General features: G+C 56.1%; 1 protein-coding gene across 2 annotated transcripts in view; it reads right to left on the bottom strand.

Moving 5' to 3' along the window:
• The window catches only part of ABCA3 (ATP binding cassette subfamily A member 3), a 31854-nt gene that overhangs the window by 5082 nt on the left and 13938 nt on the right, over positions 1–12834 (bottom strand). For both annotated transcript variants that reach the window (XM_005522785.3, XM_088063942.1), the window contains exons 10-26: positions 12196–12377; positions 10887–11033; positions 10442–10571; positions 9548–9702; positions 8635–8790; positions 8134–8344; positions 7715–7865; positions 6648–6746; positions 6299–6491; positions 5152–5455; positions 4402–4675; positions 3282–3486; positions 2610–2829; positions 2219–2377; positions 1566–1738; positions 1162–1296; positions 866–1060 (exon numbers count right to left, since the gene is read on the bottom strand). In XM_005522785.3, coding sequence (XP_005522842.2) covers positions 866–1060; positions 1162–1296; positions 1566–1738; positions 2219–2377; positions 2610–2829; positions 3282–3486; positions 4402–4675; positions 5152–5455; positions 6299–6491; positions 6648–6746; positions 7715–7865; positions 8134–8344; positions 8635–8790; positions 9548–9702; positions 10442–10571; positions 10887–11033; positions 12196–12377 — 3089 coding nt within the window. The remainder of the gene's footprint in view (positions 1–865; positions 1061–1161; positions 1297–1565; positions 1739–2218; positions 2378–2609; positions 2830–3281; positions 3487–4401; positions 4676–5151; positions 5456–6298; positions 6492–6647; positions 6747–7714; positions 7866–8133; positions 8345–8634; positions 8791–9547; positions 9703–10441; positions 10572–10886; positions 11034–12195; positions 12378–12834) is intronic.

The following is a 12834-nucleotide window of genomic DNA, read 5'->3' as shown; positions in this document are numbered from 1 at the left end:
CAGGCTGTGCTGCTCCTCTGTGAGGTTTTGCTCAGAATGATGGGAACTGAGCTGCAGCTCTGAAATTGTGGGTGGAACGAGGGAAATGCCCCCTGGAGCAGCTGGGCTGACAGGGATGGACAGATGCGTCTCTGGACAGCAAATGGGTGGGCTCACAATGCATCTGCCAAGCTTGCTCTTCACTGTGAGGGACCATTTTGGGGTGCCCAGGCTCTCAGGAAAAGGAAAGTCCCGGAGGGCTGGTACCTCCCCCATGTCCTGGTCACTTCCAGGGATGAGAGCATGAGAGAAGGCAGTTTCAGGGAAAGAAGCAATTTGGGGCATGCTCTCAAGGAGTGTTCTTCATGTCTGACCTTGTCTGGGATCCCCATTCACTTAAGACTTGGACTCAATGGTACTTGTGGGTCCCTTCCAAATCAGAATATTCTGTGAAATCTGGGACAGTGGCAGAGGAGGGACTGGACCAAAAGCCGAATCCCTGTTCATCTTTTCCTCTTCCAAAGGGAGTGGGCAAGGAGACCCCTAGCAGAGGTCTGGAAAGGTTTGATACCCTCATTTTAGAGACCACTCTCCAATATTTCCCACATTTCCTACTATGGACGTAAACCTTTTGATGAAGGGTCTCCTACCCTCACCAAGTTTGGCCTCCATTTGTATCACATCTGTAATCCCAGTGGAGAGGAGACTGCTACCACATGGCCAGATAGTGGAGAGCTGAGCTAGCCAAGGACACAATGTCCCTGGGATATTGTCTCTGCCTCTGGAACTGCAACCGTGTCCTCTTGGAGGCATCTGCAATGTGGCTCAGCCCAGCCAAACACAGGATGGTCTGCAACACCACCCCCGCCCCTGCAGCCTTGGGTACCTTCTTGATGTTGGCCAGAATGCTGTGGCCATCCACAAAGGCATCCCCCGATGTGATGCTCTCGTCACCCGTCAGCATCTTGAAGGTGGTGGTTTTGCCCGCTCCGTTGAAGCCAAGGAGACCAAAGCATTCCCCTTTGCTGACTGCCAAGGAGATCCTGTCCACTGCCAGCAGGGACTCCCGGCTGTCATAGACCTGGAGGAGAGCACACACGTGTCACCGCTCGATGGCACGGCAAGGCAGGCCCGAGGACACGGCTCAGACGGCAGCAGGATGCTCAGGTCATCTCGCCTCACCTTGGTGAGCTCCTTGATGACCAGAGGACTGCTGAGAGACGACAGCAGTTCTGGTGGTGACTCCAAAACCTTCTTCCTCTCATCTGCCACATCCCTGTCCTCTGGCAGCACAGACACCCTGTTCAGCAGGGCCACCTGAACACAGGGGAAGACACACTCTGTGTCACCTGGCTGCTGGGTTCCTCCAGTGTCCCCAGCCCTGGCAGGATACAGCCCTTCCATCAGCCACCTCTGGGGATACCTCACTCCCTTTGCCAATCCACACACTTAACAGGATTGGCTGCTCCAAGCTCCGGAAATGTTCCCTGGGAAGATGATTTAGGGGAAGAGGGCCCATCTCCAGCTCACAGGGACTCCTGGGCTGGGCTTAGAGGGCACAGCTCCCTCCCACGTGCTTCACTCACCCATTTCCGCCGCCTGCAGATGCCACAGGCCAGAGTTTTCAGTCTCCAGAGGAGGTTTGTCTCAATGAGGAAGAGGAGGAAGAGGAAGGAGAAACCCTGGACAGCCAAGGAGGTCAGGTACCGCCCAATCCCAGGGGTCTCCCAGGAAAAGTAATTCATCTGGTAACTGATATCTGAGGAAAGATGGAAAAAAATCAACTCCTGTATTAATCCACAATTTGGGGAGAGGCAGATAAACTCCAGAGGAAGCTGTGAACCCAAAGCTTTGCCAGACTCATCTCCATCCCACTCTGGCTCCCTGCCCACAGCTCTTTCCAATGCTTCCCACGAGAGGATATGGGTCTGGAGGGGATCTGGCAGAAGATGCCCAGTGGAGGCAGGCAGAGGACACCAATCTTGGGATTGGGATTTCTTTACTCATCTGTGAAACTTCCTCTAGCCCACATTTTCCTCCAAATCATGAGTAAGGTGATCCAGTTAAGGAACTTTTTCCTATGTATGTCCTAATACACTGCCCAGTTTTTGCTCTAAAATGGTACCTGCAGCTACTGCCCAGGCAGAGGCCCCATGATACTGCCCCAGTTCCTCCATCCACCCCACACAACCCAGTGTGATGCTGTGGGGCTTGGCCAGGTGAGGACATAGAGACTCACTGAAGGCCTTGCAGATGAAGATGGCTTCAACAGAGGAGGTGCAGAACTGAATGAACTCGTAGTTCTGGTAGAAGTCACTGATGCACTGACCCAAGCAGTAATTGGGTAAGACAAGAAAAACTTTATCCAAGGTTTTGGAGAGGTCCACCAAGCCCAGCTCTGAGAGAAAACAGGTGGATCAATGGATTAGAGACTGCTGGTTTGGGAGAAAAAACCCTGATACCGCCAGGTTTAGAGGGAAAACAAACATATTTTGTCACATTTAATGGGTAGGAATGGACTGTTGTAGGGTTTTATGGCTGTTGTGGGAACAGCCCTGGGGTGAGAGAGCCCCCTTGGGGCCTGGACCTTGTTGGTGATGGCTGGGCAGGTACAGAGGGCAGTGACCCACCTGGGATGCTCATGATGGTGACGGCGAGGAAGGTGGCGGTGCCGGAGAGGATGTTGAAGATGGTGAGACGGGTGTAGGCTGTGGCTGCCACTGAGAAGAAGAAGCTGAGGAGGTACATGAGGGGGATGATGGCCCAACCATAAAGGAGGAAGATCAGCATCACATCAACGAGGTGGCTGTCTTGGGTGAAGGCTTGCACATTGAAGGCTTGGAATATCACCTGGGGCAAAGCAATGTAGGGAAAAGGCACATTTGGCTTGACCTCAGGCGATGGCTCCTTGTCCCAGTGGCCCAGGGTGATATCAGCACTGCACTGACCCAGACAACCCCTCATGGATGGGTCTTACCAGTAGCCCACAGCTGTCCCCAGGGGAGGCCCTTTCTGCAGACTGGGATGCAGAAGGGCAGATCTGGGGAATTCATCTCTAAGATCCCACAGATTTGACATTTTCTAGTCCCAACAGCAAAGTGTTCAGCTGCCAGAGGAAACTGCATGGACATGCTGGGCATGGTCCAGCTCCCAGCAGGACCAAGGGACAGCTTTCTTGCTGGTCCTTTCTACAGAGACAATGACAGTGGCCTTATCCTCCCTGCACCCACACACATCCCAGAGGAGCAGCACCCAGCGCTCTCACCAGTGGGGAGGGCATTGGGGTGCCAGGGGTGACTCACCAACATCAGAGCACAAGGGATGAGGAAGTTGATGATGTCCCAGAGCAGGGCAGAAAGCCAGAAGTTGACCACATAAACGCCGCTGACAAACTGGACGTGCTTGGCCTTGATGGCGCGTTCGCTGACCAGGAGCAGCGCAAAGGTGCTGGCGAGCGAGGCCATCCCATACAGCAGGTTGATGGCAATTGCAAAGCCAGTCTGGCCTCTGTGGGGGCAGGGGGACATGTTAGGGCAGGGGCACCTCAGCAATCCAGTGCCAAGGCTGCACAAGGACAGCATAGAATCATAGAATAGTCTCAGATGAGATCCACAGAGATCAATCACCAGTCTGACCCCTGGCCCTGCACAGACATCCCAACAATCACACTCTGGGCATCCCTGGCAGCACTGTCCAAACACTCCTGGAGTGTTTGCCAGGCTCATCTCCATCCCATCTGGCAGCCTCAGGGCCGTGCCCACTCCCTGGGGAGCCTGGGCAGTGCCCCAGAACCCTCTGGGGGAAGAACATTTTCTTGATTTCCAGCCTAACCCTCCCCTGACACAGCTTCAGCCATTCCTTTGGGTCCTGTGTCTGGTCACAGAGCAGAGATCAGCACCTGTCCCTCTGCTGCCTCTCTTGAGGAAGCTGTGGCCAGCACACCCACACTGGGCTTCTTGAAGAGGCTAACTGCGCCAACATGCTGAAGAAACACTGAAGGGAGACAAAAAGACACAGCCCACCCTGCACACCACAAACCTACACCCAGACTTGGTGAGGTCCCAGACATGGCCCCTCTGGTCTAGGTGAGGTTCAGAGGCCCTGGATGTGGGAGACCACAAGAGCATGGCCACATGGCTTCCCCTACTATGAGTACCCAGGAAAAACTAACCCCAGCCAGTATCTGGAGGGGAACAGCCAACCTCTGAGATGTGCATGGGGTGACATGACTGCCAGGCTCAGCAGGAAAGTCATCTCCACAGCTTTGCTCCCCTGATCTCCTGAGCACAATCACAGCCACATTTGGGTCTGAAAAGCTCCAGCCTGGCTTCTCCACCTACCCCAGCACAACCAAGCCAACTGGCACCCATGGGAGCTCTGAGCCCTAGCAGGAAAGTGAACCCCTGCCATCATCACACGTACTCCATGAGCTGGTCCTTGGCCTTCTCAGTGATGTTGCGGGGCTGGGGGTAGTTGGTGACGGTGATGGAGGCGTTGGGGCCTGCCAGCACCCTGAGGATGGCGCTGTCAGCCAGCATGAGGGCGGTGGCCGGGGAGTGGTAGGCCTGGTTGTTGAAGAGCGCAGTGACCAGCGTGCGGTTCCCCACGCCCTCGAAGGAGGCGGCTGCAATGTAGTGCTCGTTGAAGGCTCCTCCTTCCTCGGAGGCCCGGGAGATGAGGTACTCCTCCAGCCCACCTGCCAAACAGCACCCTGTTACGGACAGGCTCCATCACACCAGAGCTAACTGAGGCCAACTGGAAAAGACCCCAGGCAGCCTCAGCCCTAGTGGGCCCCTAGTCCTGATCACAGAAACACAGATCCATAGAATGCCCTGGGAAGGACCCACAAGGATCATGGTAGTCCAACTCCTGGCCCTGCATAGGACGCCCCAACAACCTCACCCTGTGCCTGAGAGCATTGTCCAAAGCTCCTTGAGCTCTGGGAGCCTTGGGGCTGTGACCATTCCCTAGGGAGCCTGTTCCAGTGGCCACAAATGGGGTTATGAAGGCAGCTCTGCTCAGGTGAAGAGAGGTCCTGCCAATGATGCTGCACTTCCATGCAGGAAAGAAAGCATCAGCTATGCCACAGCTGGGACCTAAACCACCCACACCAGTGCTCCCTGGGCACCCTGCTGGGCACCACCTGCCCCAGGGGCGCTCCCAGAGCCTCACCCAGCACCTCCAGTGGCGACTGACGCTGGGCATCCAGCAGCTCCGTGTACTCCTCCGCCAGCCTCTGCGGCAGCCCCGCGGCGCCCGACACCGAGAAAGGCACGATGGTCTGCCCGTAGGGCTCCAGCGTCAGCCGCAGCGAGGACGAGTCCCGTGGGCCCGGGAAGGTCTTGGCCACCACGAGGGCAAAGGCAGTGAAGATCAGCGGCACAAGGAACTGTGCTGCCACCATCTTCCAGTTGCGCCAGCTGTACATGGCGCGCTTCATGAACATGGCGTAGAACTGCTGGCAGCACAGGTAGAACTGCGAGGGGAGAGGCCAGGTCATGGTCAGCCCTGCCAGCTGCAGACACATCACCCCTTGCAGCTGATGTGGAAGATGACCCCAAACCACCCCCATCCTGTATGCACCTGGCAGCCTGCAGCAGAGCCTGCTCTCCAGCTAAGCCTATAAAGGGATTAGCAGGGCAGCTGCCCAACTCCAGCACATCCAACTCCATGGCTTCTGAAGGAGTCACACTCACTTTGAGATCTCAGATGTTAAAAGCAGCTTTAGCCATGACCTTTACCTTCCTCCACCTCCCAGCAGCTGAGGCTCCCAAACAGGATTACTGCAGGGCAGCTGTCAGCCAGAGCAACCGGCTGAGAAACCTGTGAGTGCCCAGCCCAGCCCCTGCAAACACCTTTTGTGCTTTTCAAACCCAGCAACATCCTTCTCCCCCTCTGCCTGTGAAACGTGCCCTTGAGGAGACAAGAGATATTGATCACAGGCACCGAGGCAGTGGGGCATGAAGGGATGCCAGGGAACTGGAACATGAGCCTAGCGAGGGAAGGAAGATGGATTTTCTCACCTTCCTTCTGAAAAACCCCAATGATGGAACAACAGCAGGTAGAAAACCACATTAGATCACCTTGAAGAGCAACTCAGACTCCAAGATTAACATGAAGAGGGTGGAAGTGACCAACCCTACCACCCCTAAAAATCATTTGTCCTAATGATGCAGATTCCAGCTCCATCTTTCAGTTTGATGTTCCAAACCACATGCAACAAGAGCAACCGTGGGGGAGGCTCCACCTGGTAACCCTAATTCACCCCCCCTTTTCACATGATCCCTCCCCAGTGTTGCTGCTCTGACTCAGCACTCACCCCAGTGTTGAGCTTGATGCTGGAGCAGTCCTCGGTGATGAGCGCCCCGCTGTCATCCGTCATGTCCGTCATGCCACTCAGGCTGCTGGAGTCATCCATGGCCCAGTCGTTGGAGCGTCTCTCATGCTGGTACTGCAGAGCAGGCAGCTGGATGGCCTGGATATCCATGCTGGAGTCCACGAGCTTCCCAACCCTGTGCCAGGAGGGAAAGCGGGTGATGAAACAGAGATCCAGGCTGGATACAGCTGTTCTGAGCTGGGGAAGCCAAAGCCAAGAGACCAAAGCAAACAAGCGCCCCAGAGAGCTGTGCTGGACATCACCAAAGCACACTGGTCACCTCTCCACCTACCTGAGGAACACCTCCTCCATGGTGGTGACTGAGGCACCATAGCTGGCGATGCCCAGCTCCTCCCGCCGCTGCTCCAGCTCCGTGAACAGAGCCTCAAACCTGAGCAGAGAAGGGAGATGTCAGACACCAACACTCATGGGAGGGGGCATTCATGGGTAAAGACCCTCTGGGAATCAGTCCTGCAGCTGCCTGGAGTCCTGCATCCAACCCCAGGGTGACCTGTGGCATTGAGCCCACCCCTGTCCCCAAGGACAGATTTTGGGCTCCACTGGCTGTTTGTTCTTGCCTCAGCTACCACAGATCACAGAATCATGGAAACACAAAAGAGTTTGAGTTTGGAATGGACCTTACTGACCATCTCATCCCACCCCCTGCCATGGCAGGGACACTTTCCACTATCCCAGGCTGCTCCAAACCACATCCTGGCCTTGGACAGTTCCAGGGATTCAGGGGCAGCCACAGCTTCTCTGGGCACCCTGTGCCAGGGCCTGCCCACCCTCACAGCCAAGAATTCTTTCCCAATATCCCATCCAGCCCTGCCCTCTGGCACTGGGAAGCCATTCCCTGTGTCCTGTCCCTCCATCCCTTGTCCCAAGTCCCTCTGCAGCTCTCCTGGAGCCCCTTTAGGCCCTGGAAGGGGCTCTGAGGTGTCCCTGGAGCCTTCTCCTCTCCAGGTGAGCACCCCCAGCTCTCCCAGCCTGGCTCCAGAGCAGAGAGGCTCCAGCCCTTGGAGCATCTCTGTGGCCCCCTGGAACTGCTCCAGGAGCTCCACGTCCTCCTGCTGGTGCCTCCAGACTGGGAAGGAGCACTGCAGGAGGGGTCTCACGAGAACAGAGCAGATGGAGACAATCAGCTCCCCTGACCTCCTGGGTCCACAGATCTGATTTCAGAGCCAGAACATCCTGCCTCATCTGTGCCACCCTCAGCACTACAGGAGGAACTGAATCCCGTTTTCCATGACCAGCGCTGATGCAGGGAGCAGCTCCCTTTTCCAGCAAGCCTGTGAGCCAGTGTGTGAAGACAAGGGGACCCCCCCAGGGAGGGGCAGCAGAGGACAATGCCATTACCTGTGTGTGCTCTCCTTGGGCAGGATGAAGGACAGCTCTGCCCCAGCATTGCTCTCCATGGTGGCGTTTGGCACGTAGTGGCAGATGAGGCGGGAGATCTCCCCCAGGCTGCAGTAGGGCTCCTTCACCATCACCATGTGATATCCTGCCCCTGGGGGGAGCCACGAGAGAAGGGAGAGGAGGGTCAATCCCAGCCCAACCTGGGGAGGGGGCTGGAACAGAGAGGGATGCACAGGCACCGCTTTGCACCAGACATGATGCAAGATGTGAGGATGTGCCTCAGGAGAGGCTGAACAGCAGGATGGGGAGCAACATGCCATCAGGCAAGGAGCAAGGGATCCCCTCCCTGCTCTCTATCCCCTCCTGCTCCTCCCTGGCCAGGATAAGACCTGGAACACAGCCTGCTGCTGCTCCCGTACCGTATTTGCGCTTGAGGAAGAGCGAGGAGCCGCAGCACTGCAGCTCGCCCTTGGCCATGATGGCGATGCGGTCCCCCAGCAGGTCTGCCTCGTCCATGAAGTGAGTGGTCAGCAGGATGGTTCTGTTGCTCCTCTGCTGCTGCAGGAGATCCCACGTGGCTCTGCGAGAGGCTGGGTCCATCCCTGACGTTGGCTCATCCAGCATCACCACCTGCACGCAGGAGACAGGTGCAGGTGAGAAAGGGCTGGGAGAGGCCCAGCAGCACAGGAGGAGACACCTCAGGGCCAAGGAGGAGCCTTGGCCTCACAGCAATGATCTTGGGGAGCAGCCACGGGACAGCAGAGCCTCAGGGCACAGCCCTCATAGTGGGAGTGCTCCTGCCTGTTCCCCGCTGTCCCTGCTTCTCCCACTGGCTCACCACAGATGAGGAACAGCCTCAGAGCCACCCCCAGGACCTGCACTGGCCCCAAGTGCAAGGTGAGCCCACCAAAGCCACCTACCTTGGAGTCCCCGATGAGGGCGATGCCGATGGACAGCTTGCGCTTCATGCCCCCGGAGAGAGCCTTGGTCAGGGAGCGGCGCTTGTCCTCCAGGTTGAGGATCCTCAGGATGTGGTTGATCTCCTCAGGACACTTGGAGGGTGGGTATCCTTTCAGCTGCCAGGCAGGGGAAGGGAGGGATGAGCACACCTGCAGGGCTGCCAAACCCCACCCCACTCCCTCCTCCACACACAAACAGGAAAGTGGGGAAGCAGAGGTGGACTCCTGCCCACCCCTGCAGGAACTGGCACAGCTGGCTGGGGTGGTTCCATGGACTTGTGCTGTCTGAGACCCTCCACTCCTCCACCAGCCTGCAGATGAGGTGGGAAGAGGATGCAAGGGCTGTTCTGTTCATCATGGAATCATGGAATGGTTTGGGTTGGAAGGCTCCTTTAAGATCATCTAGGCCAACTGCCCTGCCATAGCAGGGACACCTTCCACTATCCCACGTTGCTCCAAGCCCTGTCCAACCTGGCCTTGGACACTTCCAGGGATCCAGGGGCAGCCACAGCTCCTCTGGGCACCCTGTGCCAGGGCCTCTCCACCCTCCCAGGTAAGAATTTCTTTTGTATATCCCATTTAACCCTGCCCTCTCTCAGTGTGAAACCATTCGCTGTTGTCTTGTCATTCAAGGCCCTTGTCCAAAATCCCTCTCCTGGAAACCCTGTAGTCACTGCAAGGGGCTCCAAGGTCACCCTGGACTCTTCTCATCTCCAGGTGAACACCTCCAACTCTCCCAGCCTGGCTCCAGAGCAGAGGTGTTCCACCCTCTGATCATTTTTGGACCCACTTGATAGATCTGACCACACTTCCCCACCTCCAGGAGCCCAGGTACCTCCCCCAGGGCTGCCCCCCTGCTCAGTGCCAGGCTCACCCCTGCATAGAAGTGGAGGTGCTCTTCCACTGTCATGTTGTCGAAGAGGACGTCGTGCTGGGGACACAGCCCCAGGCTGCGGCGGATCAGGACCATGTCCTGGGAGATCTCGTAGCCGTTGATGTAGGCCTGCCCGCCCGTCGGGGAGTGCAGACCTGTGGGGAGCAGCACACAGCAGCTCAGGGTGACCCCAGTGGCAAAGAGCCAGTTGAAATGTGGAGGGTCCTGATGAGCATCCCCCCCCCGCCAGCTTTCTGCCAAAAACCAGAGCAAGTCTGGCTCGTGCTCAGGCTGGGGTACAGCAGCTTCCAGGATGGGCTGCAGGGCACCCACAGACGGGAACTGGGCCCGCCACTGCAAAAAGGAGAGCAACAGGCAGGTCAAACATGGTTCTGAGCTGTGCAGAGAGCCAGGCAGGGCCAGGGCAGAGCTCCAGGAAAGTCCCATGAGCCCCCTGAGTTGCCAGAAGTAGTTCAGAGCAATGGAGAACAGAAAAGGACCATCAAAGGTCACTGTCCATCGTGCCAAAATAGGTACCCTGGAGCCCAGCAGCTCAAGAATGACGAACACCAGTTCTGCTTTATCATGGCAGAGATACAATCTACAGAGAGCCCTACAGAGAGCAATCCTACAGCAGGTCCAGTCTCTTCTCACTGCTCTCCAGCACAAAACCTGCCTGTCATTTCACCCAGTGGCTGATCCCACTCTTGTGGAAGGCTGAGCTCCCCCATGCTCCTTCCACCTCCCTCTCACTACTCTGGCATTCCTGGCCAATAGCTCAGCAAACTGAAGATGCTCCAAGGAAGATCAAAAACCCCTCCCCACCCTCAGAGACAGGGTCTGGCTCTTCTCTGAGGGTCAAGCCATTGGATCCTGTAGCAGAATGCTGCATACCTGTGAGCATGGACAGAGTGGTGGTCTTCCCAGCACCATTGTGTCCCAAGAGGACGGTGATCTGCCCTTCGTACATGTTCACTGTCAGGTCCTTCACTGCCTCTTTTGTCTTGTTTCCCACTTTGAAGACCTGTGGAGATCCCATCCATGAGCTGGTGCTGCACTTCAAGGAAGTGCTTCAGCTCCACACAGCAGGCAAAGCCCAGGGTGCTCACAGGGTGTTAGCAGCAGGCAACAGGTCTAATTCAGGTTCAACTCAGACGTCAACAGGTTAAATACAGATGTCACTGCACCTCTACATACCCAGCACTTCATCCCACCACAAAATGCAGCCAGGTCTGGGGAAGAGCCATACCCAGCCCTAGGGCAGCACAAGGATACAGAAGGCTTGAATAACAAAACACCAACATTATTGTGTGTTTGTGCCCTGCTGGTCAGTCAGTACCTTGGATAGGTGCTTTATTTTGATGCCTGACACAAGGTCAGCTGGTTCCTCCTCAATGTACTGACTCTTCAAGGCTTTCTCAGGGTCCTCCTCCTCCTCTTTCTCTTTCCCCACAACAGTCCTGGGCCGCCCACACCAGTACGAGGGCTGATGGAGGAAGGGAGAGACAGAAATCAGGCACAGGCAGAGCCCATCTTCTTCCCAGCCTTGGCCACCCTTCTCCTTGCTCAGACACCTCCCAAAGACCTCCCAGACTGCTCTCCTTGGCCTGGGAATTACCAACCAGAACATCTTCAGCAGGCAGGGCTGACATGATGGAACAGCTCCTCCTGCCTTCCCCCACCTCTCCCTTACAGTGACTGCCTAGGGTTACACACCAGCTTTTCCCCATCTTTATCTCCATGGAAAAAATGCCACTGAGAAGTAAAATCACTCAGGCAGAACCATCCTGCCCAGGGAGCCCATGGATGATCACCCCCTCCAAAACCCCTGAGAAACACTAAACACAACCTGGGGTCCAGCTGCTGCAGTGACAGCCCCTTTTTTTTGACCTGGCCCTCTAGGAATGAAACTAAGGGTTTGGGACCTTAAATTGGGAATTGGGTTTGGGACCGTGGGAATAACAATTCAGTAACTCCTGGATGCAAAATCAGCTTTTGTCAATGGCCACATCTCTGTTTCCCTGGTCCGACTGCAAGAGTGAGATGCTGGAGTGAATCCACTCTGGAATGAGGAATTTGGAAGGGAGAAGGAAAAGCCCCTCTATCAAATAACAAAGGATCCATCTCCAGTATCCAAATAGAACATATCCTCTCTGCAGCCATGGAGCCACAGTGCCCACTGCAGCTGCAGCTGCTGAGGGTGATGCCAAGTGTTTGGCTTGGCAGAGTGAGGGAGGCTCAGCTGATGGGGTGACAGCTGTCACCTACCCCCTGGCACGTGGTGGCTGGCAGTGGGACACAGGTCACCCATGCCTGCCTGCATGGCAGTGCTCAGGGGTGTCAAATAGCTGGATCTGCTTGCTCCCACCTGGGGTTTCTCTCCAATGCCTTTGTTTGGACCCGGAGACATTTAAGAACACCCTGCAGAAAGTGCTGGCAGAGAGATTTAAAGCCAAGACAACCTTCATCCACAATAAAAACCTACAGCTGCATCAGCCTTTAGTAAGGACATGCTGCAGACCCCGTGATTTTGGAGGCCAGATGGTGCCACCCTCGCCCATCAGACTGGCCAGCTGCATGGCACAGAAGTGGGGACTGTCCCAAGTGATGCCCCTCAAGCCCAGGGAAGGGGTGTAAGCAGTGCTCACCGTGAGGAAGAAGTACCAGGGCTGTGGCACACCATACTCCCCGGGGAACACGGCCTCCACGTACCAGGCCACCACGCCATAGAGCACCGAGTCCAGGAGCAGCATCCCCAGCACCTGGGCCAAGGTGAAGTTGTCATCCACACTGATGGGCTTCATGAGGTCCCTCCACTGGATGCCAGTCCCTGCAAGGCACACAGGACACTGCTACCCCTGCATCCCCAGGAAGTCCATCTTCTCCAGCACTGGCAGAGAGCAGCCCCTCTGCCAGCTCACTGCTCCGTAACCAGGAGCACCTGCACAGCTCTATAATCCTCTGCAGATGGAGGGGAAAGAGGCACTGACACCTTGAGGCTCCCCACCCCACCATGCTCCTTCCATGCCATTTTCTGCCACTGCCTGGGAAGAAACGATCCCTTCTCCAGCATCACCCCTCCATAACTACAGCCACCGAGCCACTGGCACATTTAGTAAATGCATGGCTCTGCTGGAACCAACAGCAGACTCTTTTAAATTAAAGAAATTAAAGATACATATTGTACAGGAGGAAATGCAATGATTCCCATCCATTAGGACAGAATTCCCTTGGTAATTAAAGCAAGGATGGCATTTTGCCCAGGGGAACAGACACAAGTTTGGAGA

This window comes from Pseudopodoces humilis, chromosome 18, assembly GCF_049639895.1.
Source record: "Pseudopodoces humilis isolate 2021_Gansu_Grassland_sample_001 chromosome 18, ASM4963989v1, whole genome shotgun sequence".
Classification (NCBI taxonomy): domain Eukaryota; kingdom Metazoa; phylum Chordata; class Aves; order Passeriformes; family Paridae; genus Pseudopodoces; species Pseudopodoces humilis.
The sequence above is the reverse complement of the archived record's forward strand: the minus strand, read 5'-3'. Positions and strand labels throughout refer to the sequence as shown.